Here is a 27,988-nt window from a genome sequence, read left to right as displayed (position 1 = left end):
GATGAGAAAGTTTTCCTGTCTTGCTTTTGCCAGTAGCTAATGTGATGGGCAGAGCACTTCTCAGCAAGCATCGCGTTGCTTTTATGGAATCTTTGAACTGTTCAAACATTACCCAAAGTATGATTTACAAATCAGTGGACTCCTGTTTTCAGATGATACCATCAGCATGCAGCAATGACAGTAATAAGCCTTTGAATCAGTCATATTACTGTCATGAAGACCACAGGGATATTGGTCCTACAGCTGACAGTGGCACTGCAAGGCTAGGCTGTCTTCACAAGTAATTATATGCCTTCTATGCACAAAGCAGGTGAAGCTTTTTGTTTTAAAACAAAAAATAAATGGCATTTTGTACTTCTCTTGCAGTGTGCTGTCCTTTACACATCCATAAGCGGGCAAAGACTTCTTACACACAATATAGATTTGAATTGCAGCTCCCAGTTAGTGGATGTCCACAAGACCCATGAGACAGATGCACTTACCTTCTTTGCTAGGTCAGGTAAAACAGAAAATTTGTTTCCTATTTTACTTTGGGCTGGAGGAAGGGGAGGGAAAGGGAGCTGGAGTGATCACCTAGGGGGAAATCATGTTTTGTAACTTGCTGCTCCAAGCCTGAGCAACCGAAGTATTACAAAACTGAAAAGACAGATTTTGTGTTTTAGACATACCACCATAAAGGAAAGCTTGTGAAGGGAGCTACAAACATGTAATGCACAAAACTGCACAGTGGAAATGGACATCCTGACATAGTGTTGGAGGTTTGGGCGCTTAGGTTGGTTTGTTGGGGTTTTTTTGGGTTTGGTTTTTTTTTTTTTTTTTTTTTGCAAAGATGAATAAGCATTCTCCCAGACGCTGTCTGTAAAAGAGACCACAAAACAGCCACAGACCCCAGGTTAGTAGAACCAGAAGCTAGCAGAATATCTACGTACTTCCAAGAGTACACGTCTGTCTTTAGCAGGCTCCTTTATTCTTCCGTATTTGTAGCTTTTAAGGCCATTCAAGCTAACCGCTGAAGATGGTCAGAGAGATGCTGGTGAATCAGACAGCTCACATTCTAGCATGTTACAGGAAGAACTGTGCCAGCCCTTTGGCAGTAAGCCAGGTAAAACTCACTCGCGCTCCATCCTCCCCATGCCATTTGTTGCAGCAGATGGGTGACCACCCCTGCACCATCATAGTGCCAGAAAGGAAAATTTCAGGGAAAACTTTTCCTTTTCTTTCAAACATAATTAATGTCAGGTGCGATTCAATGGGAGTAATTACAACACATAGTCTGTGGTACTGGAAGCAAATGTCAATGCTGTTGAGAAAACTGATGATCATTGTTGTGGTTTAAGCCCAGCCGGTAACTCAGAACCACACAGCCGCTCGATGACTCCCTCCCCTTTTTCCCCCCAGCTCCCGTAGGGATGGGGAGGAGAATTGAAAGAATGTAAATCCCAAGGGTTGAGATAAGAACAGTCCAGTAACTAAGGTATAATACAAAACTACTACTACTACCACCAATAATAATAAGGGAAATAACAAGGGGAGAGAATATAAAAGGGGAAAGGGATTCTCTGTCTATGAACACATAGAGTGAAGCTCTGTTCATGCCACTCAACAACCCCAAGAGAAATGCAAACCACACAGCACATCCAGCATGTCAGCCAACTTCTTAAAGCCAGCAGTGGTAGAAAGTGAAAAGAATTCTCAAGCTGATGGCTGATTTACAATCATTTACAGTTGACTGGTGTCTTAAAATCCCTTTGAAGCTAAATGCTCAGCCATCCTGAGTATCTTGTCAGTGCAACTGTCAGTACGGTGTAAGATATTCCAAGTACTATAAGTCTCTTCCAGAATGGAAATATGTGACAAGATCCAGATAGACATCCCAAATCAGATGGGAGGCATTAATCCACTTAACATTATGAAGGAAGAAATGTCTGAGGTTAGATAAGGCTTTTTATCTCCAAGGATAGCATGCTCAAATTGAGTCTTCGTTTACTTGTGGTGAATGAAATATTCATCAGTGTACTGATTGTGTTACACTCCTTCTATTCAAGTGTTACAACTGGGAAATTAACTGACAACTAGCAATGAAATTAAAAGCTTTTCATCTTTAAACACCACTTTAGATACTGTCCAAACCAAGAGGGATTAAAAAAATGACCAAATGTTTTTACTGTATCATGGCGCAAGGGGGAATAGTGTCTCACCACAGTATTTTCTAAGTGTCATGTTGTCACAAAACGTGGTTTAGGGTTGCTCCAAGAACAACAATTGAACGAATTAGCAAGAGCAGTTTTAGTGTGAGTTACAAAGGCCCAACCTAACAGAATTCAATGGCAAGGTTCACTCTATTACTTATTATATGGGGGAAGCATACAAAGGAAAATGGAGGTAGAATCAAGTGAAAAAGATTTGTACACAGTGTTAAGGGGAAACGGGTAAGGTAGGCCCTCCTGTTGAGTCATGAGGTTCAGATTGGAACCCCTTGCTTTCTGAACTCCTGATGGAGCCTAGGTATGGCTGAATCTAGTGTTAGTCTCAGACTTGCTCAATGGTTTACATCTAAAGGATTAAAAGTGTCATTTAGCAGCAGTTTGCAGTTTTAAGGTGGATCTTCTCAAGTGAGTCAACAGAATTTTCTACATTGCTATAACAATCTATACATGCATACAAAAAGACATATAAAAGTATACCTGTTAAAAGTTTCCCCTGAGTCACCGAAATATTCATGTCTAATGTCTCAATTTCTCAGCAGGTGAGGGTCGAGCCTCAAGTAGTGAAGGACATCAGCCTGGGCTCCACCTTTTGGTGATGGCTCTTTGATTATCACAAACCTGAGAGTTTGCAAGCTCTGACCAGTGTTCTACTCAGAGGGAGATGCTGGTCGCCACCAGTACAGCTCAAAGGGCCTCACTTAGGGTCTCTGTTTATAGGGTTCACAAGATTATTTGCTTTAGTCAATAGTAAATCTCCATCCTGGCCACAATCCAAGTCGGTAATTACTAGAATTTTTTCAAAACTCCAATAACAGTGGTACTGTTCCACTCAAGCTACAATTAAGGGAAGGAGTGTTCTAGGGCTGTCATGGAATGACTGATTATCCCTCCTCTCACTTCCCACCATAGCCAGGGAACAGGAGTCCCTGGTATGACCCATGCCTCCCCGCTTAGCCATGTAAGTTCCTGGTACTATCAAGGGACGCTTCAGCATCCAACTCATTACACAAAGGCCAAGGCCTGACAGGCATTCCTGAGATCGTGGAGCAGCCCAGACGATGGAGAAGGGGGGGATGCACCACCACACATGTCCACAACCACAACTACTCAACATCAAGCGTTTGGTGAAGCAAGCCCGTGCACCACCGTCTTACCTGTACAGGCAATCTATCACTGTTGCACCACCACCTTCGAATTACGACCACAAGATATCTTTCTTCATAGAGGATATGTACAAAGTTCTACTTCCTTGTCCATTAAGCTCAATTAAAAGAAGTACAGTCAGTTGCTCCTCAACAGTACATACGTTACACTTCCCTGGTGAAGTTGGCCCAGCCAGCCAGATCTCATCTAACACCTCTGGAGCAGTGGTCTTCTTTTCCTTACACTACTTTGCTATTTCAGCTTTGAGGGAAGAAGTCAGAAACCTAGCTCTGCATGCTCAAAAGGGATTTATCTGTTTGTTGGGGGGTTTTTTGGTTGGTTTTTTTTTTTTAAATACAAAATCATGTGCAATTGATTTCCCAAGTCACTGAAGTCTTGAGCAGCATCCCAGCTTCTGCAAAGTGACACACATACACATCTCAACCAGTTACTTTTGAGTCTCCTCTTCAGCGTAGCCTAAGCTTCTATGTTAAGAGTAGCCTACGCCCTCAACTATCAGCTATGGACAGGCAATTAAAAGGGTGAAATGGGAATTAACATTTTCTACTAATTGAGAAAAAAAGAAAAAGATTTGTCACGGCCACAAAAGCAACCTTCCTAAGTGTCTCCATTGTTTACTTCTTGAGTAAGAACATAAGGGCAAAATCACAAGGTTTTCTTACTGTGGCACATAACTTCCATCGGATGCTGTTCCAGGTAGTCTTTCATAGACATCACCGACAATTCAATGAGCTCTACCTGTCAAATACCCCCTAACCTAAATCCAGTCACTCTTCAGATGTGCAAATATAACACAGGAAAACACAAAATGTAAACACCAGATGAGTTTCCCTGTACCGTTTCATTTTAGCAGTAAGAAGGGGACAGCAGGGAGGAAACCACAGCAAAACTTAGCAATTCCAAAACCTCAAGGAGAACAAACCCACAAAATACTAAGAAAAATATTTCAAAATTAGTTTTGATAAACAAGTTTAATAATCCACTACTTTACAGGAAGTTATTTAAAAGCTAGGCTTAAACAGAGAAACATCACTGAGACCTAAAAGACAGTTTTCAAACATCCACACCTAAGCCTTTGAGACTTCAGCAGCCAGGTTTGTTCAGTCTGCGAAGTACTGACTAGAAGTTCATTGTACATACCCAAGTGAATCGCTTTCTCTTCACACCGTACTCTGGAGCTGATCATCAGCAGTCTACTTCCAGTGCATGGAGGGTTCACAGGCAAAGCACAACACTCGGTTGGATTACCGTGCCCTCCTTACCCAGGGGATTCGTCTCCGGAAGCGCTCGCTCTTACAGCGCGACCTCACATTTCCAATATGACCTCCAGCCAGGTCTTTCTACTACTTGCTTTGCAATTGCTTGGCAATAAACTACCAAAGGACAAGGCTATGATAAACAGATGCTTGGTGAAGACCTCTACTTGAGCAGCAACCCAGACCTATGTGTAGTGCTGGACTACACATAAATACACAGCTTCCTGTTTTTCATAAAGCATAACACACGACTGCACAGAATTACCACTCCCTCTATGACAGATGTGAAAAGTGAGTGCATATACACCACAAATGAAAAATAAACATGTTCCCTATTCCCAGCAATAATCTGGGAAATTTAAACCAAGTAAGAAAAAAATAGAATTCTATTTATTTAGTTTGCTCCTTGGTTTCAGAGAAGTTTAAACAAGTGTCAATATAGACACAGCACTTTTTCTTCCGTGAGTAAGAGAGCAAGTCTGGCATGGCCATGCAATTCAGAACCGCATTTCATGCCCATTCCACCACATTAATCCAAGTCAGTCCAAACCTGAACCCTCAGAGAAGAGAAATCCATGTTTTCGAGAAAACAAAAAAGCCTACACTTTGCACATTTCAGAAGGGAAAAGCAAGTATCTTCACCTCAGTCCCAGCTGGGGTTTGAAGAGATGGTGCGCTCTGCTCTGACACGAGAATCTGCCAGGAGGCCAAGCGTAGCGCTCTCGCTACAGGATGCGGGAGGTAGGTGAGGTGATGCACCAGGCCAGTCACTGCAAGGCAGACTAACTGTAACTGCTCGCACCAAAACCAACTCTAAAAGTCACCTAGCTTGAGTCACCAGAATAATTCACTTTAGCAAAAACGAGACCAAGAAAAAGGTTCAGAGATGAGGCACAGGACTGGGGGAAGAAGCAATTACCTAACAGTGATCAGCGGGCGGGAAAGCCTCCTCTGTGGGTACCTCCCCGTCCCCCTCTGAAGCCACCCCTCTCACCCCGGAAGTTAGTTCTGTTCCTCTCTCTGCCCCTTTCTCCTCGGCCTGCTGAAGTCCCTCCTCTTCCTCCTCCCCTTGGAGCACCACCTCCCCGGTCAGACTTGGACTTGGGCGGCGGTGACTTGGGCCGAAGTCTCTCAATCTCTTCAGTACAGCCAGTCAGGTGGGAATTTGGAGCAGTGAAGTATGAAGAATACGTTTCTGCATTGAAATTGCTGTTTGTGAGGGTGGGTCCTACAGTCAGCCAACCTAGGGAACAAAACCAGAGTCAACAAAAGCAAGAAAAAAACTCAGGCTTCAAGGCCATTCTTGTCTTTTTCCCAGTCAATGAACTTTAAAGTGATAGGGACAAACACTTACCTACATGGCACCAGTGTTGAACAGAATTGAAAAGGTCACCTCTAGGAAAGCCAGGGTTGTTGGGAAGTGAAGATTTCAGTTTGATTATTTCTAAAGGCTTCTTTTATTTTCTTTCCCCCTCCCCCTTTCTTTTTTTTTTTCCTTTTTTTCTTTTTCTGATTACACATGGCTATGGGAACATTCATGCTGAGGTTTCACTAGAGTCCTTCCTACTTGTTCTTTGCTCTTACACTACCACAATGTTTTCCAGCCCCTTTAGGACCACACTAAACCAGATCAGCAAATTCATCTAGTTTAAAAATAACACCATCCTCATCCTCCTCCCCTTTTAAAAAAGGCAGTTAAACTTGAATTAGGTAATTTCGTCTCCAGAAACCAGTTGTGACAGTGCAGCCAAGAGCACAGCATGCTGGAAGCACGTATCTGAAAATCCAGAAACAATTCTGCTGAAGCCCACAATATGGACACACAGCTTAAAGAGTTAAATTAACCTGTTCATGCATACTCAGTGGGCACTTCAGCTTCACCAGATGAATTACAGCAGGCAGATATTTAAAGCACGAACATTCCTATTTCTTCAGATTATGAGCTAAAGTAGCACAGGATCTGTGATGAGTTTAGAATTTACAGTGTGCAATGCAATTCCAGGGTTACTACCAAATTTAGAAAACACAAAAGTTGAATTGGACTAACATGACCCCATGAGAAATTAACATATAAGAATTCACACACAACGGGACTGCAGTAACACCTGAACAATGTCTTTCTACCAAACAAAACAGCCCCCTCCACATACACACACAATAGCCAAAAGAATTAAGACTGACATCATCAGTCAACAAATAAAATGCAGTTACCTTCAATCTGATCCATCTATTTCTACGCATTTTTTATCACGCCAGATGCAGCATCCAGTGTAACACACTGGGTCTTCAGACACTGGCAACAGGACCAGCACTAAACTCACGGGGATTTAAAATCAGTTTAGAGATAGAAATAGCGCTTCTCAGAAGTGTAAACAGATGGCACATAGGGAAAAAAGAAATCTCAACTGAATTCTGTTATACTTGCTGATGAATTAAACAGATGAACAAGCAAAAAATACTGGTGAACAAAAAACCTTCTTCTGAAAAAATTGATAGAATTGATACTTGTCATACACTTTACAAACAACAGTTTTGTGACTGACAGATCTTCGTATAAACCAAAACTGTATCCCCTTGAGATCTATTGTCTCACCTAGGACAGGTCTGGAAACCTCTTTAGGACCCTGACAAGAATTTTACAAGCAGAGATTTCTGCTACTCTGTCTTGCAGATGATAAATACATCTTAATTTCTAGAGTTAGTGTGGAGTTTACTTCACTATTAAGTCCAAAAATAAAAGTTTAGTAGAAAGGAATTATTCAGAATTTGAACTTAAAGTACAGAAATTGTGCATTTTCCTATTCCAGTAGAAAAGTTATTAATTTCAGCATTTATCTTCAATTAGAGGTAACGTGGAACAAACAAGAGAGTAAAAGTCTTACTGTGTGAGCAATCATTTACTTCCAAAAATAAGTATTTATAAACCAAAACTTAACAGTAAGCAGTGTTAAAACTGGATTTGTGACTTGGTCTTGCTCTCAAAGACAGTAATAGAAATTATAATCTAATTGTAACATCCCTTAGTAGGGGTCTCTATGATGCTCCTGCAACACAAGCTGAGGATTCACCCTAAGACATTCTTGCTAAGAAAATACCCATGTGAGATCTTTAGTTCTAGCCAAATTTTCTGCTATTTGATCATGAGAGTTAGAACATTAACTAGGGCAGAAATCACTTTGCTACTGTCCAAGTGTTGGGAAAACTGTCAATCCCTCTGTTGCTGAACACTAGGCTGGTTAGTTTTCTGAATTTGAAGGGTAGGAAACCTGGAAATGTCTCCACCCAGTAGATTTTCTGCCTTCTGACTAGGTATTCATTATGGAGAAATCTCCAAGAAAGCTCATCCAGCTTTGGGCAGCATCCTAATCCCATGGTGGAGGGAAATCGAGTCATATGCAGAAATGCACAGTTATTCAGCTGGTGCAAGTCCTGGCAGAAGAATCATGCGTTAGGATTAACCATTATTGTCTCAGCTTCCATCAGAATCCATCAAGTGGTCTCAGATGATGGAAGAGGATTATTAAATCGGAATAGGGTTATTAAAGTAAATTAGAATTTAAGCATTTGACAAAAATAAACAGAACAGTTACCTGGCCGAATCGTACTGTCCCTTCCAAAAAGATGAAGACGTCGTCGTCCAAGGCAGAAATGCTCAATGATGTGAAAAATCTCTACGGGTTTTTCTATGTTGCCAATTTCAGGCTCTTCTGTGATGATGAGGTCAATATCAACATTAGCATGGATGAAGTCACCATCTGTACTGCGACGCACAGTTCCCTTAATGCCCATGAGGCAGTGCTCCTATGCACACAGAACACAGAAGAGTACCTGTCACGTGCTGCAAATACTGCTGCAGAACATACGCCTGTGGTTTTAGCGCAATGGAGAGAAAAGGAAATTGTGTAAGAGTAGAATCTACTGTGCCTAGAGAGAAAAGTCTGAAGCACAAACTAGAAGAACAGAATAAACTGGAGCTACCAAAACAGCCTTTGAAAACAAAGCAGAGACCAGTTAGCTGGCCAAAAGATATTTGGACTTCTTTAATTACAGCAAAGATAGAGCTCTAAGTTGACCACAAGGAAAGAGATTACAAGGTGATGGCAAGAGTAAGGGAATAGTTAATAATTATGATTAATACTTGTATCAGCATTCTGATCCTAACTTTATTCACGTAAATAATTTTCAAAGTTCTCAATCACAGAACAGCCACTCAGGGAAAATAAGATGTACTTTTTCAGACCATAACTCTGCTAACAGTAGCTTTCACCCTTAGATTCCTTTCTAGAAGATACGGCTGCATCAAAAAATTAAAACCATTATCAAATTGTCAATGTACTCTCACTCCATCAGCATTAAAATGTTCTTTAGCTGTGATAAGCATTGCTTTCCTCTAGAACACTGTAGATCAATTTAAGTGATGAATGAGGAATCACCGTAATTGGTACGGGATGGAAAGAGTGTTCTACATATTTCTTTCAGAGTTCTGTCTCTGGGATTATTAAACTCAGATGAGCCATTTCCTCCAGTACCATAAAAATACACTGATTCACTAAGTGCCACCAGATGGCTCTAAAAAAGGCTTCAGACAAGACTATGTAATCATTTACGGATTTTTAGGAAGGGTTTTAACTAAATTTAACTAAATGAAAAGGCAGAACACTGCCCAGCAAATATCCATCCAGCAAAGCCTCGTAAATCTAGTCTTTAGAAAAACTAGCCAAACCATTTTCTTTTCCTAACACATGGAATGTCATTCATCAATACCTTAGATTCTGCAACAGGTGGCACAGCATAAAGCATCCACCTAGAGATGCCTGAACTAAATGTAACAGGATAGCATTTGCTGTCGTGATCATTGGTAAATACATCTTGCACAACAGATTATTTAGTCAGAATAAGCTAGCTTGATTTTCAATGTTTGTTATTATAAATAGTGACCTCAGCCCAACCCTTGCTCAATAAACAGAGAAATCCTCTAATACCAGAAACTAGTCTCCTCAATACTCCTGTATTAGTTTTAACCTCTCCCTTAGGAGTGAGCTGCACATACTTGCAATATTATATGCAATAAAAATACAATATTTATAAGTCTAAATATTGTATAACTAATACAACACACTTTCAAACAAACTTCAGATTAATGTAAATGCCAGTCAAAGGAAGATTTCAGGTATCTAAAAGGGAAGTTTATACTCCTAAAAAATGGCAAATCTGAGACAGACTTGATGATGTTCAATACTCATGAATGATCAGTGAATGTAGAATGAGTCCTGAGGTTAAATGACACTTTTAATTATTAACTCATCAGCCAATTCTCTGTATTCAGTACAACTGCCATAGTTACACCCACATATACCCAAAACAATCCTTTATTAATCCTACCTACATTTTTCAAAGTTTCTTAATAACATACAGTTGAGTCTCTTGAATCAGAACACTTTTTTTCTCTTCTCTGCACCTTCTTCAATAGATGTCCTCCACAAAAATCCCCTAAGAAGCTGTTTATGTTAATTAAAGCAAGCTGACCAATTCTGTCATGTCTAGGAAGTCAGGCAATGCGACTGAGCCACCAGTCCTGTATCTGGTTTAAGCTCTGGGCACTTACTTGCAAGCATGTATTTAGGAAAACTAGTCAGTCTTCCAGAGTTATTTTTACAAAAACATCCATTTATAATTTACAGTTTTAAAGACTTCTTTTGACACTAAATTTAGTCAAACCGTACTGCTAATTTTAGTTCCTTTCAAAAGGTGTTCCTCCTCCAGCAAGTTTAATCTGGAAAGGAGCTTGTATTTTACACAAAAGGTATTGCTGACAGACCAACTGCTTATTTACCATTCACTCTTAACCAAAATGACCCAGAAGTCAAAGACACTGCAACGTAAAGTAACATTTTCTATTCAGTTTCCACCTTCCCTCTCGGGATTTCATTCTTCTTCCATCAATCTATGAATCCTCCCCAGGTACCTGCATTTCCACAAGGGTCAAATGAGTACCACATTTAATGGACTGTAATAGAAATCTACCAAGCAGTATTAAATGTAGATGAAACCTCTATACTTCACACTGACTAAAGTCAAATGGGACAGAAGTTCATCGTTCATCCTATGAATACGTTTATTTCCATATAATGTACACTGCAGAACAGAACTCTGAAGTCCGCATGTCTGCTTTCCTGAAAGCGTGCCACCAGCTGCTGTGGAGCACTGGGTGTATTACCAGCATAAAGAGACACGGTGGGGACAGAGGAGAAATTGAGCCAAACCTTTTACCTTGGTTCTTTGGAAAACAGCCTTAGGGTCGAGAGTCTTGGTCTTTCCAGGATTGTTCTTATTTGTTTTAATCCAGCAAATGTCCTCGCATCTTCTGTAGCCCCACTTGCGTAGACACTAAATATTACAATCAGATAAAACAGTTCACACTACACCAAATAACTTAAACTGAACACTCACATAGGTACTGTATTTTTCTTGAAGCATAGCTGGAAGAGAAGTTTGTCACAGATAACTGAAACAGTTTACTGGCAGGACTGTACTATGGTTTGTCAAGCTGCTCCCCTCCCAGAATTGGAAAGGGAAAAAAAAAAAAAACCCCAAGAAAGAAAAAGAAGAGGCTTATGGGCACAGACTTGTCTGCGCGTTGCTTCCCGGCCTCCCCCCCTTTTCTTAAATATCTAACCACTGCACAGATCCCCTTACAGAACTCTGCACTCATTTTTACCCAGTGACACCTAAACTTCATCAAAATCAGTCTGACCAGCATAGTGATCAGCTACCTTGGTCCTGTCTCCACTAACTGCTGCACTCTGATGGTTTTTCACATGAATGTAAAATTCTATAAATGGGAAGATAAATAGCCAAAAGCTTTTGCTACTATTTTGGGGTTTTATACCGGGCAAAAAACCCACCAAAACAAACCAAACCCACCCACCCCCAGCCTAACAAAACCAAAATGCAAACCCACCACCAAAACCAACTTACATGACTCTTTAATTCTTAACTCCTGCAAGTGTAGCCTTTGAAAGGGAGGAAATTGGGCATTAAGGACTCAAACTCATTTACTCATTTGGCTACTGCTGTGTTAAAGAACTCTCCAGCTACTACAGATACTACGACCAAAATCAATCTATCCAGAACAGCTATTTTAACCAAACTCACAATGAAAAGCAGACAAAGCAATCAGATTAGTAACTGCCTGTTGTCCTTATACAAATGCTGTATTGTTTTAGTAGAAAGCACTGCTCAAACTAAGCAAAGAGTGTTTCAGCACAGCAAGAGCCAACTGGAAATTCTTAGTCCACCAACCCAAGCACAAGCAGTGCTACACTGGCATAGAGAAAGATTACCCTAAAATTCCAAGATCTTACAGAGGAGTAAAACTTTGTAAAGCTCACTAAGAATAAACCTAATCTGAAAACAAGCAGTGCTAAGCACACAAGCTTATCTCACTTTACGAAACAGTAGCTTCTTTCTACTAGCATGAGTATTTCTGGCAGAAAACTATTAAGGTTTCTGTTGAAAAAAAAAAATATTGTAAATGCACTCAACATGGCAACCTGCTATGGCAAAATGCATACATCAGAACAAGACAGCAGTACAGCTTTCTAGACCCTATAGAATTATGCTTCCTCACATGGTCAGAGTAACTTATCTGGAACACAACAGTATCTAAAAAGTTAATGCCAGATACACTTAAATATATCTAATCCATTTAAAATTCTGTATCCTCTAACACAGTAACAAAATATCTCTTAGAAGCTACAGTTGAGATTTCTATACAGAAAAAGTCAATGATAAAAATAAACTGCTAAGCCTGTCCCTGATAAATTGAATTAAAACATCATCTTACCACTCGACCAAGATCCAGACCCTCGCCTGAACCGCACCACAGAAACACAAATGACCTTGGGGCTGCAATTTCTTCAATTTCCAACTTCATTATCTAATAACAACAGTAATAGAAGTGTTTATGAATTAAATATAAATTTCCTATTATATCAGGAAGAACATTAAATAAGTGTTGAAGCATTACAGCAGAAACCATCAGGAAGCACTTCTATTAAAAATTTTAGTCTGTATACCATTCACAGCCATCCTCTGAAAATTGTTTTCCAGAAAACATGTTGTAAAAGTTAATCAGAACCCAAGTCTATGTTTTCAACATAGCTGATGACCAGCTTAATTAATTCTTTTTAACAGAAATTCTATCTGCATAGAAAATTCCAGACTTCAGGGACTAATACAACCCACCACGTGATTTCCCCCCACCCAAACCTCTCCTTCATTTTATCATTCCATTGGTAGCAAAAAGATTTAGTAACACAGCCACAGTGCTCTGCTTCTTTTCAGCCCTGGGGTTACTTACATGAAGCTTGTGAAGACACATTATTAAAAAACCTCACCTCAATTCCTATTATTATATAGCAAAGACATTCTCTCCATTTTCCCTTTCAGGAAAAAAGAAGCAAGAATTTGTCATGACACCGCTCAACAATGACAAATGAGTAACATTCAGGATAAAATAACTTCAGATGCAAAGTATCTGCAATGTAGACGCAATGAGAAGATGCATCTACAACTTGCTAACACATCAACTCAAGCTTCATTTTGTGCCATTGTGAAGAAAAATTATGCAGTAGAAGCCATTCTAAGAGGGTGTGACTCCCAGCTAAGAGTATGACTCCTGCCCCAAACACTTCCGGTTTTTCTTTTAGGACAGAATGTTTTTCCCTGGGGCAATGCTACCAGGCACCTGTTTTACCTGATGTAACAGAATGGCTAATACAGAAGCTACTTATTCCTTAACCTTGTCACAGGCCTTTGTTTCCAAATTCATTCCTGAAAAGGTAGGCTGAATTTTATTTTGTTTCCATGATCCTTCAGTTTGACTGATTCACTTCTGAAGTTACACATGTGTAGGTTTCAGCCAAAGAACAAACTAAACCTAGTTTAAAGTAAGACCACCATTCTCCCCTGAATTGAACAGAACACAAGTAAGAAAATCTCAATAACAACTGCCTTCATCTACTTATTCACTTGTATTATGACGAATGTGCTGCTAATGCAGACATAGTCCTGCATACCTTTCAAGTAGGGTGTCTAAATAACGTGTATTTATTAGTTGCATATTCCCATTCACGCCTGAACCTAAGAATTCCTGACACCATTACACAAACATTTTTTTAATCTGCTGTTCCTCACCTCCAGATTGTCTGTACTGCTGTGAGGGTGGGGTTTGTTTTTCGGGTTTTTTTTGTGTGATTGTTTGTTTGTTGGTTTGGTTTTCTGCTTTTTGGGTTTCCCCTCCCCCCATGAGTAAAGTGTAGGTATATAGGGCAGAGCAAATTTACCACTATTTTTCACATTACAAGTTCTTTATTCAATGCTCAAGTGAAGGAATTCTCCAGTTCAATCTTGAAGGACAGGGCAATTTGGCAGCAGGCTTTATGTCATCAAATTGTTATGCTTGATGACATCCAGCACTTCATAGCCTCCAGCCTTCACCTTGCTTTTCCAGGGCTCACTTTATTGGAAGGGTAAAGATATAGAACGCAGTTACTTATTAATACATCTATATACTGTTTCCTTCTTTACAAGCATCTACATGCATTACTACAGAAGGAACTTGAAAATCTTTACTCTGACTCAATCCTCTAAATGTTTACTAGAGCACAATAAAACAAGAGCAGCAACAGTGATCTCAGAAAAGATCACATCTTACACATTAAGATTTCTCCTTGTTACCAAAAAGGGGTCAGAAATCAACATGACTTAAAAAAAAAAAAAGAAAAATCCTAATCTGTTGACATGACTAAACAGTAAGGGAATACATAAATACAAGCAAAACAATCCACAAGCAGGGTTTATCTATTTTATTAGGCTTCTCAGGATTACAGTTGGTTTGACTGTAAAAATTTCCTGTCCAATCAGTACTCTGGAGAAAGGAGGTATGTCATTGAAACATACCCATCTCTTTTGACTAGATGACCAGCGTATTAAAAAGCATACCTTAAAAACCTTTTTGAGAATTTCAAGAAACAAGGGAATATTTACAACGGATACTCTGAATTTCAATAGCAAAAAACAAATAGAAAACTCACAGAGGGTAGGGAGAAATAACACTGTTATTAGATTTCAGTTTTCAACCAGGCTCAGGGAGAATAAGAAGGTAGATGTAATTCATTAAACTCCTCAAAAAAAAAACCAGCCCCCATCTTTCAAGCACAAATAGTGCAGGCATGCATACAATATAAAACTTACTTTTTGTAAGAATCTAGACTTCTCTTCAAAAACATAACAAAAGAACATACTCTATTTTTTCTTAAAAAAAGGGAAAAAAAAAAAAAACCCTAAAATTTTTTGCTTAATTACATGTATGAAATCTTCTTCACAGCAAGAAAAATACTTACATCATCCCAGGTCCAGCATTTTTCATTAGCAGTAATGCCAGTCTCTCGGTAGTATTCTTCCAGTGGTGGTTCCAGAAGAATCACATCAAATTTGGACTTCAGTTCTCTAATATCAAAAGCTTCCAAATCTGCTTGTAAGTACCTGTTTAAACAAAAGATGATCGACTGCTTGGACAAACTGTAACACTGGTTTGAAAATTATACTCCACAAAGCACGTCCGTGTCAGCAGTTAAGAGTAGCGCCTCCTTGTGTAGTCCGTATAGCTCATACGCACCAAGACCAGTAGAGATGCATAACACATTCTCACTTAACCTAGGCTGGATGCTGTTGCATTAGGTTTTAAAAAGTAGGCTTTCTCTAAATAAACAGCTTTCAGGATTCTAATTTAGCAAGCAGGAAACAGATGCCTGCACAGATGGTACAATATGCACAGAATCACTGAACTTTGTGTACATCCATAGACTATACAGGAAAAAATATCAACATTTAAGACTCAAACTCTCACTACCTGGCTAACGGACTTTTGGTTTGCTACAAGGTGGCCTATTTTTAGAATTGCCACTTACTACATGTTATGTTCAGAAGATTCTGAACACTGGAAATGTGGTTACTTTTCATACAGTAGAAATCTATTTCTCTGTCGCTATAACAAAAGTCTAATCCCCATACACACTGATTTTATTATATACACTCTCAAATGTACTCTTACGACTGGCCTCCACACCTGCCCACCACTCACTGCTGCATCACTATGAAAAGAATAACACTACCCTCCCCTCAATACCTTTAATCTTCAAAAAGCCGATCAGCAGAGCACCACCTCCCCCTTCCAAACAAAGTGAATAGAAGAGATTATTATTCCGTAAGCATATTTGGTATTATCAGAAGGCAGCATTTGGTTACTATTTTTCCCCTGTTGTGCTTTAAGACTAAAAATGCCAAAACGTATCTAACTTCAAAATGGCAACCTGAGTTTTGCAGTTTGTGTTTCAGTTGTTCAAATAACTATTTCAGAGGTTTTCCTGTGACTATCATGAAGTAATGCTGTTTTACTCTGTACAGATTATGACTACAGTATAACAAAAGCATTAGGTTCAACATTCAGACAGGTTCAAATTCCTGGGAGTAACACGCAGCATGCTTATACTGTGCCTAACCTTCAGCAAAAACTCAGAGGTAATTCAAAGTGAATATGACAAATCACTTCCAGCCAACCTAAACTTTTCTCGTCTTAAACTCCAATCTGATTAATGGATACTAAGAAAATGGCCGAACATTATAAAACAAAAAGTTGTTAGGAGAACAACTAATGTTATATCAAGAGGCCATTTTTTTAAAGCTTTTCTTGTTACTGTAAACTGCCTGATATCATGAGATCCACAATCATACTGTGTTCTTTTAGTTCCCAAATTAAAGCCTGCTGTTCAATCAACTGACAGTTCTATCTTAAAAACCAAAGCTTTAGATACTATGAATAATCACACACTGGAAAAACAAACCAGCTTATATACACCATATGAAACATCTAGATTGAACTAGCAAAATCTAACTGATTTTATTCTTCTGAAGTTTCAATTGATTAAATTGTATATACAAACAGAAATAGAAAATGTAAATTCTGAGCAGGTGCTAAAAGACTGAGATTTGCAAAGCAGACAGCTAACTTCAAACAGGTCTGGAGAGAAAGGCATTTTCCACAAGAACACTTACATGGGAGGAGTGTTAGATTTAGATATCAGCTCATCCTTCAACCTGATGAGCTCTCTAAGTTTTGGGTATTCTTCAAACCTATCTGCTAAGCCTAAGAAGAAGAAGAAAACATGAAGTTAACAACTACTTAAGAGAGTAAATCTGTATCAATCAAGCATTGTCCAGTATTCTGAATAGGACCCAATGTTAATACTTAGCCTTATTTTAATTTCTGTTAGAACAAACCAAACCCTTCAAAGAAGTTTTTTGTTCAGTACTTCATAAAAGACTCCCGCCTTCACCCAGTTAATTATGACTGTTACTGAATGTAGTGTCTGTGCTCTAACCTTCTGTAGAGCGCTACAGTGATCAGGAGTTCACAATCCCTTCTACCAGAAGGAAACAATCTTTCATTTAAATTCAAAGTGCCAGAACGATGAGAGGAAGTTATTTTGCTATCCCCTACATCCATAAGTTCATATTAAGATCTGAGTAACATTCATTTACTCTTTTTTAACCTTTGAAGACTATTTCTAAGGCAGCAGCTGGGGTACGGCTGATTCCCTTTGGCAACCTTTACATTGGGATTGGGTACTCTGGCATCAGTCATGAAGATTTGAACACGTGGATTTATTTATTGGGTTCCTAGACTTAACTTTCTGATGTTACTTTTCAAATCTTTTGTATGTACAGAATGCAATAGGGAGAATCCTAATTAGGTTTTCTGCAGCAAACTTTTTTAAAAAAAGAAAAAAATCCAAACCATTAAACTTTTCACAGGATCAACCAGGTTGGAAAAGACCTTCAAGATCATCAGGCCCAACCACCACCCCAGCACTGCCAAGACCACCACTAAACCGCATCACTGAGGGCCTCATATACAAGGTTTTTTTAACACTTCCAGGGATGGTGATTCCACCATTCCCTAAGCAGCCTGTTCCAGTACCTGATTCCGTATATTACATTCCCCCTTCAAAAATTAAGTAGAGACAGTATGTTTTGGTTATTGCTAGCAGTAGACTCAGCACAAACCAAAAAAGGTACCATTCCCACCTCCCAATCACTATCAGTTCAACTAATAGAGTTATTTACAAAGTTTCACATTGATTTAAATTTACCACTTTAACTGGTACTATTCCATGGGAGGAGGGGAAGGAAAGAACACACCACCACCTAAACCCACAAACCCCACAAGGCTTCATTCCCCTCCTTATTTTAATTTTAATTCCAGCTTCTGAACTCCCAACCCTAGCATAGAATCATAGAATAGCTTGGGTTGGAAGGGAGCTTCAGACGCCATCTAGTCCAACCCCCTTGCAATGAGCAGGGAAATCTTCAACTAGATCTGATTGCCCAGAACCACATCCAGCCTGGCCTTCAATGTCTTCAGCGATGGTGCATCCACCACCTCCCCGGGCAACCTGTGCCAGTATTTTACCGCCCTTATTGTAAAGAAATTTCTTCCTCGCATCCAGCCTGAATCTCCCCTCTTTTAGTTTAAAACGATCACCCCTTGTCTTGTCCCAACAAGCCCTGCTAAAAAGTCTCTCCCCATAATAAGCAGCTGTGTTACAAGCACAGGTTGGGTTGGGGGGCACTTCTGAGCAGACTAGATGGCTAACTAGGCCATGAAGCAAAGACTCACTTCTGGTCCCTTTTGCTTAAGACGAGTGAAAGAAATAAAAGAACCAGCAGATCCTGGAGCCAATAAAAATATAATCAAGGAGAAAAGCAAGCAACAACAGAATTACACTGGTAAAAGCCAAGTTGTTAGTATCAAACCTCATTCTCTCTTATTCCATGTGCATAAAACACCCAAAAGTTTTCATTTTCCTTATATAATACATAACTTAAAAACTGTGTTCTCCTGATTTCCAACGCAAGTCAAATACTCCTGACCAGCAGAAACAGCAGTCAACTATTCCCAGCTAAGCAGCAGATGTAAACCAACTTTCAATCAAGATGAATGCAGTTGTTAAAAAACAAACAAACAAAAACAAACCACCAAAATGAAAAACAACCAACAAACCAACTAAGGCAAAACCCACAGGTCTCCCCCACTCTACCAACAGCAACATCAGAAAGATACAACTGGGTGTTCTGAAACCACTCCTTCCCCACTGCTTTTTGTATGGTCACATCCAATTGCAAGGAAGCACCTAAGTAGAGGTTTGATTGTCATGTAGAAAATGTGTGCTAACCAATATGCAACTTGACATAACTCATATCTAATAAAGGGTCTAGACTAACTGCTGCTGACACGTTCATTTCCATATTAATACTCATATAACAATCTGTCCTGTCCCCAATTCTTTCTGTGGCAGAGAAGACAGAGTAAATAACGTGGGCTGCTGTATCTTCATAATCATCTTATTTCAAAGAACAGTGTCGTTCAAGTACACAACTGTGAAGCCCAAGGGCTTTTCAGATAAAGACATAACTGAGTCAAAACAGCCTATTTTTCATATTTCATATGAAACACCCAGATGTGTTTCACAGCAGCATTCACAAAATGAGAAGAATAAAAACTAACTGCTTCAATAAGCAAATAAAACCTGTTTGGGCTGGCATCTATAAACAACACACTTGCCCTGACAATCTTAAACTTGATAAAATACAGAGAACTGTTGTAAAAAACTGCAGAGGGAGGTGTCCTGCTTTTTTCAAAAACTATATAACTACCAGGCACCCATTCTGGGGCACAAGACCAAATCATACTTTAGTTTTAGAAAGATTAAATTCAGGCCTAATAAAATAAGATCTCAATAACAAGTTCAGTAATGGCAGGACAAACATAAACTTTAAAAATACCATCCTCTAAATTCAGTAATGTGTTGGGCCTTCTGATGAGTTGTCAGCAGCTACATAATTTAGCTGGTAAATATTATCTGACTTAAATATAAATATAAGTATTTTCCATACTTTGCATGCTACATGCATTCTTGGAGGCAATATAGTCCAGGAAGCAGCTGAGCTGTAAGTCAGTTATTCAAACTTCCAAAGGTTCCAATATCTGCTCAATAGACTCATCTACTTCCTGGAATTAAAAAGAGCTTAGTTTTGAAAAAATCTTCCTGGTTAAATACCAGGAGTTAAAAACCAAGAGTAAGAGTAGCCTTGGTAATAATCACCTCCTAAATGATTAAAAATAAAATTATTCATATAAATATATATATTGATATATATGCTTACAGAGAGACAAAACTACGAAGTATATATCTATATGCATTTCCCAGTAACTGTCAGGAATTAAAAAGGGGAAGAAAAAGTAGCGCTATTGAATAAAACCGATACTATGACATACCAACATCTCTGATGAAGTTCTGGGGTCTGTGTCCTGTATCCACAAAGTGCTGGCAGTAATCATTGTGTGGGTTTAAGCTCTGAGTACCCTGGAGAACAACAGGGAGTTCAGTGAGCGCAACAGGTAGATAAGTGGACATACACAAATACTACATGTGTTAGTCTGATAAATAAGAAAGTAATAGGCTGGGGTTTTTCTTTCCAACATGCTTTTCTAAGCTACGCTAGTCAAAACCATCATTGTGTTTTTAGTTCCAAATCAGGCCCACCGTTACCATTACCACTGCAAGTTGACCCAGATCTTTAGTCAGGTCAATGTCAGCACTAGTTACAGTCCTACCTTTCACAGGAAACTTTCATACTTGTGAATTCAAGTTCATTACTTCAGCCTCCAAAGATGATTTCAAATACCATCATTGCAGAAATACTTTAACATAACCATGTCAGCTGTAACCACACTTCTAATTGCAAAAGCAGCTCACCTTAAGAAAGGTACTGGAATCTTTGTAAATCTCTTCTTCATACGGCAGGTTCTCTTCATCTTGCTGCAGCTCTACTTCATCCTTGGAAATAAAACAGGTATGGCAATTATGCAAGATCATGCTGTTTCTCTCTTCATTACGATTCTGCTGCTTAAGGAAGGATGTGGGCTGTCTACGAAGAGAAGTCTCCTACAACAGCAGTCACTAATGATTCCAACTCCAGTTTTGGAGGAGAAAAACGATTTACGTATTCCCAGAGGTCTGCTTCTCTCTTAATAAGGAGGAGAGTGTTATTGGGAAAGGTGTCTGAAAGAAGAATAAAATAAAAACCCCTTAATTTCCAGACCCTAACGGTGTAGGGAGTGCTTTACAAGGGGTGGAACTTTTAATCTTTGTCTCTCCAAAATATCACTCCTTGCACTAAAGCAAATTATTTATTTTGTTGAAGCTCTTAAGTAGTAGAACCTCTGAATATTTATATCCGTTCAATCATCTCTTCTGTTCCAATCTTATCAGCTGAAACCACCTCCTCTATATAAATCTGTCCAAGTCACACTTTGCAGAAAGAGCACACGGTACAAGCCAGTATTTCATTTGGACTGTTCTTAAAAGTAACTTTAAAATTACCATTTTATAGTCTCAAAATTTACAGAAACCAGGAATTGCATTGCAATTTTTTTCCCCCAGTTAGTGTGTCACCAACTGTTCATTCATTCGATTTCTGGAGTTCAGAGATCTGTCACACTGACATACTCTGAACATCCAACATAGAACTTGGAACAGAAACAAAAGAAGAGAGTCACTTCTTCATGTCACTTTCTTGTTCTCCCATTGATCCTGAGACAAACTAGTATATATATTATACAGAAATAAAACTGAAGAACCACTAACATCATCTATCGTATTTTAGTAGAATGATTACACTCCTTCATACATTAGTGATTACGACACAAATGCTTGATTGGTTAATACAATGCTTCATGTGGGGAGAAAAGCAGTCTCAAGGATGAAGGGTTTTTTTGGGTTTTTTTTTTTTAACATTTTAGCTCACTGAAATAAAAGGAATGATGGAGAACCAGATTTTTCATAGAAAAGAACTCAACTTCTCCCCACTGACACACACCTTAAGTTGAAGTCTTCTTGCTTGACAAACCCAATAGCCTTCTGCTTGACAATGCAACATGCTTGGCTGATGTGAGCCAAGCAGTAGACATGGTCTACCTTGATTTGTCCAGGAATTTTGACACAGTTTCCCAGAGCCTCTTTCCAAGAAACTGATGCATTACAGTCTGTACAAATGACCTGCGCAGTGGGTGGGGAACTGGCTGACAGGCTGCACCCAGACAGTAGCGGTAAATAGCTCCTTCTCCAGCTGGTGACCTGTCACTAGTGGGGTCCCCCTGGGATCAGTATTGGGCCCAACCCTGTTTAATATCTTGATAAATTATCTGGATGATGGGATCAAGCATACCCTGACCAAGTTTGCCGATGATACCAATCTGAGAGTGGAAATGGGACACCTCAGAAAGGAGAGCCAGCCTTCAGGAAGACCTGGATAGGATGGAAGAGTGGGCTAACAAGAACCTTATGAAGTTGAGAACTCTTCGCTGAGAATATCAGGCTTTGGAATAATCTCCCCAGGGAAGTGGTGGATTCCCCAACATTGGACACTTTTAAGATCTGGCTGGACAGGGTGCTGGGCCATCTTGTCTAGACCATGCTTTTGCCAAGAAATGTTGGACCAGATGATCCTCAAGATCCCTTCCAACCTGGGATTCTATGATTCTATGAAAAGATGTAGAGAAGAGGCTATTATTACTGCTGCATTTACCCTGTGCTACACAAGCTGTCTGAATGAAGAATGAAAAAATAAGTGTTCTCCCTAGTTTGATCCCTCTAGCTACGGAAATCTTAAAACAAGCTCTGTTTTCTTTCCAACTGGGAGCTTTGAACAAACTTCTGAAATGCCTGCTGTGATTAATAGGTCACAGGTGAAGAACTTCCAGAGGTATGTTTTGGGTTTTTTTTGTTTGTTTGTTTTGCTTGTTTAACCAGACCAAAAACAAACAACCCCAAAACAACTGAAAGCTTGAGTTTTCCTAAAAACTGCTTATGCCATCATAAGTTTACACGTGTTCCCCTCTTCCATTTTCCTCTAAATTTTGCTGATGATAAGCACTTGTTAGATGCCTACTTCTGACTCATTCAAGTTCTCTTCATGCCTTAGTAAGCAATTAAAAAAAGTATCTTGTGACCACAAACAAAATGCCCACACCACCAACTTCACCAGCTTCAAAGGGAAAAAGGACATAGTCAAACCAGAGACAGAATAAAATTAACCATAATAAAAGATACAATCAAACATAACACAAGATACTAGGTTCTTGTACATTAACCGTCCTCATTTTCCATATCATGTACATCGTTGCTGAAACAAAAACTACCCACAATATTCAAGCATATAGTTTTTCCAAGTGATTAGAGACACATTCAGCAATTATCACAATTCAGCCAAGGAAGACTTTTTCAGCCTCCAGAATAATGACAAGGAAGTACTCTAAGCTTGCAGTCCACTACTTGCAGTAACACAGTAGAACAGGACTGTACCAAATTAAGCTGGCAGACAGCAAATTTGAATGACAGGTATTTTTTTACTTCATACAAAGTTAAAACTCTGGAACTCTTTGCCACGAAACACTGGTGATACCAAACAGTTACAAAGGTTCAAACAATTGAGTAAATTCACCTGGGGGAGGGGAAAGTGACAAGCAACAATCACAACTCTCAGAAGGCTATGAAAAGCCTGGGAGCGGCAGCAGATAGTCTAGTCCCATTATCTGTCACTTCCAAATACAGGCCAGGAAGCTCAACTAACCTAGTCCATAGAATCATAGAATAGTTAGGGTTGGAAAGGACCTTAAGATCATCTAGTTCCAAACCCCCTGCCATGGGCAGGGATGCCTCACCCCAGACCATGTCACCCTGTCCAACCTGGCCTTGAACACTGACAGGGATGGAGCATTCACAACACCCTTGGGCAACCTGTTCCAGTGCCTCACCACGCTCACAATAAAGAACATCTTCCTCATATCTAACCTGAACTTCCCCTGTGTAAGTTTGAAACCATTACTCCTTGTCCTATTGCTACAGCCCCTGATGAAGAGTCCCTCTCCAGCACCCTTCTAGGTCCCCTTCAGATACTGGAAGGCTGCTGTAAGGTCACCATGCAGCTTCTTGTCTCCAACACCGCAAATCAGCGTTTTAGAGACATATGAGCCACTTCACACTGGAAATACTTGCCTCTAATTTTCCTAATAAAGCCAACAAATTTGCAATATTGTCTGCAACACTAGTAGTTAAGTTTATTACTACTTTTGTCTAAAGAGTACTAAACTCAATCCGATAGGGCTTGATACCATAAGGATCTAGATTTTTGTATCAGTTCATATTACAAGAGTGAATTTAAACAGGCTCAAAGTAGTAGGGAAAAAAATTACATAAATACAGATGGGATTTTACTAAGTTTTTATCTCCTTGTCATGTGGAAATCGGCAACATCTGCAGAACACATCTGATGACTCCACAACAGATGTTCTACTTGGGGGTTTCAAGTTTCTTATATCTATTCATCTCCTTGACTGAAGTTGGTCCCAGCTAGTATTATTAAAGTATTTTTCAATTTCAACAATATAGCAAGAGACTGGCCACTTGCAAGTGGTTACAGCCCACCTCAGAGTAAGTCTTCTCCATGCTAGTGCAGAAAATGTTAATTATAATGTTCAGATACTCTGCCAACTGAAGTGACTTATCCACATATATTTTACAGAAAAAAAAAAAAGTTGTTAAGCACCTACTTGGTGAAAGAGTAAAATAAACTGATATGAACTGATGGGATTATAAAGATTCCACAAATAGTGCACAAAGAAATCCCTTCTTTGAGGTGGCGACTTCATTGGTTTGCTAAATAAGACATACAGAATAACACTTAGCATGTTTAGACTTATAAAAATCAATCATCACAAATACATTACTTGTCACACATTACCTTTTTGCTTTTGTGAGACAGAAGATAGACATTTTTACCAACACATTTACATTTAGAACACAAATGTAACGCTACCAAAGCCTCATATTTCAAAAATTACTATTTTTAGGCATCCATGAGAACAGCAGACACTGTATTACTTCATAAATGCACTGACCTTGATTCTACTTAATCAAAAAAGCAAGGTGGCTAGCACAAGTTAAAAAGGAAGGGGGAGGATATATACCGCAACAAGATCACAAAGCAAATCAGAAACATAGCTGTACCATAATCATGCCTTTGCTTAACCTTGGTTCTCTACCACTCAGCTAAGACAACACATTAGATATGAAAAAAAGAAAGCTGTTCGTAGCTCCTGGATGAGCATTTGAAAAAATGAAGGGGATGAGAGTGACAACCACTTATGCTTCAATGATCATGGAAACACTTTGGTTTTCTTTAAACCGAATTTTTCCTGGATATTTTGGATACTTAAAGCATACTCCAAGCCAAGCATCTTACTTCCACTTCCTTAGAATATCTCGTTTCTTCCATTCACCCAGAACTGCATTCCTTTGCACTTAACAGGCAGGTAGGAAGACACCATCAGCCTCCCTGTATCTCATCCAGTGGCCTGTGCCTCTTGCTAAATGGAAGGTTTTCTTCTGACACAAAGAATTCTGGTCAAGATGTTTCCTGTGTGTACCCACATTTTACCATTTCTTTCCACGCAAGACAGCCATTGCCTGTGGGTACTATCACCTAAGCCCACCTAGAAGCAGCGCTAAATTAAGCCTCCAAAAGTTGGGTTCTGGTGCACATACAGTTCAATGCACCTAAGCCACATCTGAAGAGAAATGTTTAGTGTCTGTGCCCCCTCTCTTAGATCTCTGCCGTGGGAAACATCAAGGGAGATGCCACTGAAGGACACGTGTTTTAAAGTGTCTATAGACATCACTTTTATTTTTATTTATACACACACATACGAATTTTGTAAATCCCTCAGACACCCATGAACACCAGAGAAAAGTAACTATTCCTTTTTTTTTTTTTTCTTACCTTATATTCTTCAATCTCTTCCTCATCAGCTTCTCCCTCATCTGGGTATTTGCGTTTTGCATTTGGTGCAGAAGTATCATAAGCAGCCCTATAAAAATCCAAAAACGATCTTCATATAAAATCGTTTCTCTTTTCAGAGAGAACTTTTGAGAGATCTCTGACAATCTTCCTTGACTACATATTTCTGTTACAAGTTCGAAACTTTTTTGAAACTTTGTGTACGAGAAGCTGTTCCTTTCTCAGTATATTTGAGACCAGCACAACTTCTTAAGGACAGGACTCCTGAAAACAGGTTTCTCAATTCCTTACTTTTCTGCTCTAAAACGTACAGCTAACTTTTACCAAAGCAGTACATCTACAAAGTTAAGCCTGACCACACAAGAGGATTACTATTACATGTGAGAACTAATAAGTAGTAGGTACACTTAGACATGCCTACTGCTCTGTAAGAACTTTTAAATTGCCCTGTAGTTGCTCTTAGCAAAAGCATAAAGACTCTAGGACAATGCAGCAGGCATACACGAAATTCACACCTCAGTTTTGCTCCACAGTAGCTTTTTAACATAGGAAGCAAAAGTTAACCTTACTTTCCTTAATTTCCAAACTACTATTAAACGTGAGTGTCTAAACCATACTCACCTTATTCAAAGGTCAGATCTGAGTAACTAAAGTATTTTCTTTCACTGGATTGTATGTTATTAAACAAACCGTAAGTTGGTTTTTTTTTTTTTGCTTTTTGGAGCGCAACCTTTATGTACTTCAAAGGCTTGTATTACTGTTAAACTCACCCCTCATTTCAAACAGAAACTGCACTGATACTGACCTGCACGTCTCTCTTGTTTCAGCGATCTCCCGCTGGTCATCCTTACTGTTCAGCACGGCACCGATACTGTCCGCATTCTCAGCTCCTAACTGAACAACAGGCAAAGCAAATTCACGCCACAGCTCACACTGATAAAAAAAAAAAACCAGGCAGTAACGATGGAAGCCGAAAGGCCGCTCTTTAAGCCTGACTCACCCTCCCACCAGCCAGGCCCGCCTGCAGGCTGGCTGGAGGCGCCAGCAGCGACCACCTCTCCAGCCTCAGCCGCGGGTCCAAACCGGGCAGCACCCTGGGACTCGCTGCTTACCTGTGCCCCTCGCCGCTCACCAGAAGCAGGGCCCCTTCCTGGCGTTACCGTCGAGCAGCCTCCACAAAGGCCCACCCGCCGCCGTTAGCACAACCGGTGCACCTGAGGCGGCACGCGCCAGCATCCCCCGCACGCCGGGAAAGCGCGGGCCCCACGCGCTCCAGCGCCCGGCCCGCCCCGGCCCGGCCCGGCCCGCCGGAGGATAGTGTCGTCGGTACCTGCTGCGCCAGGAGCTGCCGGCGAAGCTTCTGCCGCTCCCTGATCTCCTGCAGGCGGCTGTTCATCACCGCGCCGCTGACCTCTGCCACCCGCTTCGCCTGGCTCCCGCCCGTGCGTCACTTCCGTCTCTACGTCAATGGCGCGTAACACGTTGGCCATCTTGGCTGCGGTGGCGGAGGCCGGGTGGGGCGGCGGCGACCGGGGCCCGCGGGGCCCGAGCAGCGTGGGGGCGTGGCGGGATCGCCGCGGGAGGCAGCGCCCCCCCGCGCAGCGCCGCCCCGCGCAGCGCCCCCCCGCGCAGCGCCTCCCTGGATGTGGTGGCCGAGCTCCAACCAGGATATCTGACCTACAGATAAATCGATGGTAAAGCACGATGTGCTAGCTTCCAGACTGGTGGAAATCCCATTTCCAGACTCTTAAGGAATGGCTGAGCAGACTGCTTGCCTGTTTTAACATAATTTAAGTGTTTTTCAAGTATAAATGTTAAATTCATTTTCACTTGACCACTGCAGTTTAAGTTTCATCACTAACTCCAAGCAAACAGCTCTAAAAAATCTTCAGCAAGCTGTTCTCACCAAAGTTTAGTCTCCAGGGTATTTCACAGCTGTGACAGTTTACTGCAATTTGTTGCACATTGGGGGCTGTATCTTAGTTTTACATGCAGTGGCTTTTCTTTGTCACCCTCTCCTGCGGCCAGAATGCTGCTTCTCCTACAGATTCTTGCCGCAGTACATTCTTTATATCCAGTTTCAATATTTGTAGGTTATTTGTAGGTTAATGTTTTGCCTCCTTTATGTTTTACCTCCATCTTTCTGCTTGTTTCATGTTCTGGCTTGAGGGAGCTTAGCAAAATCTTCAAAGGATTTTTCATCTAAGTTCTGGTTTCTGTCACGCTTCCTCCTTTCTCTCCTCTCATGTCTCTGAATGTATATAATTTATATTGCATACTGATTTTTATTCTGGCAGCTATTAATACAAGAGTGAAGACTGAAGTAAAGGCCTGCAGTCTAGGTTCAAAAGTTGTGCACAAAACTTCAGTTCCCAGCAT

General features: G+C 40.2%; 1 protein-coding gene across 2 annotated transcripts; it reads right to left on the bottom strand.

The window, feature by feature from the left end:
• Nucleotides 1–4,323: 4,323 nt before the first annotated feature.
• Nucleotides 4,324–27,203, bottom strand: METTL14 (methyltransferase like 14). Of its 2 annotated transcripts, none has more exons than XM_030478883.1 (11): nucleotides 26,940–27,203; nucleotides 26,415–26,503; nucleotides 25,592–25,679; nucleotides 20,509–20,589; nucleotides 20,028–20,115; nucleotides 16,745–16,835; nucleotides 15,034–15,175; nucleotides 12,474–12,566; nucleotides 10,898–11,014; nucleotides 8,218–8,428; nucleotides 4,324–5,870 (listed from the first exon to the last, which is right to left on the bottom strand). In XM_030478883.1, the coding sequence occupies exons 1-11, from the start codon at nucleotides 27,003–27,005 to the stop codon at nucleotides 5,557–5,559; spliced, it is 1,380 nt and encodes a 459-aa protein (XP_030334743.1). In that variant the 5' UTR covers nucleotides 27,006–27,203; the 3' UTR covers nucleotides 4,324–5,556. The 2 variants fall into 2 exon arrangements, with proteins under 2 accessions (XP_030334743.1, XP_030334742.1); XM_030478882.1 differs by having other exon boundaries at nucleotides 26,415–26,542; nucleotides 26,940–27,079.
• Nucleotides 27,204–27,988: the final 785 nt, after the last annotated feature.

The sequence above is a fragment of the Strigops habroptila genome, chromosome 3, assembly GCF_004027225.2.
Source record: "Strigops habroptila isolate Jane chromosome 3, bStrHab1.2.pri, whole genome shotgun sequence".
NCBI lineage: Eukaryota > Metazoa > Chordata > Aves > Psittaciformes > Psittacidae > Strigops > Strigops habroptila.
This window is presented reverse-complemented; position numbering and strand designations above follow the sequence as displayed.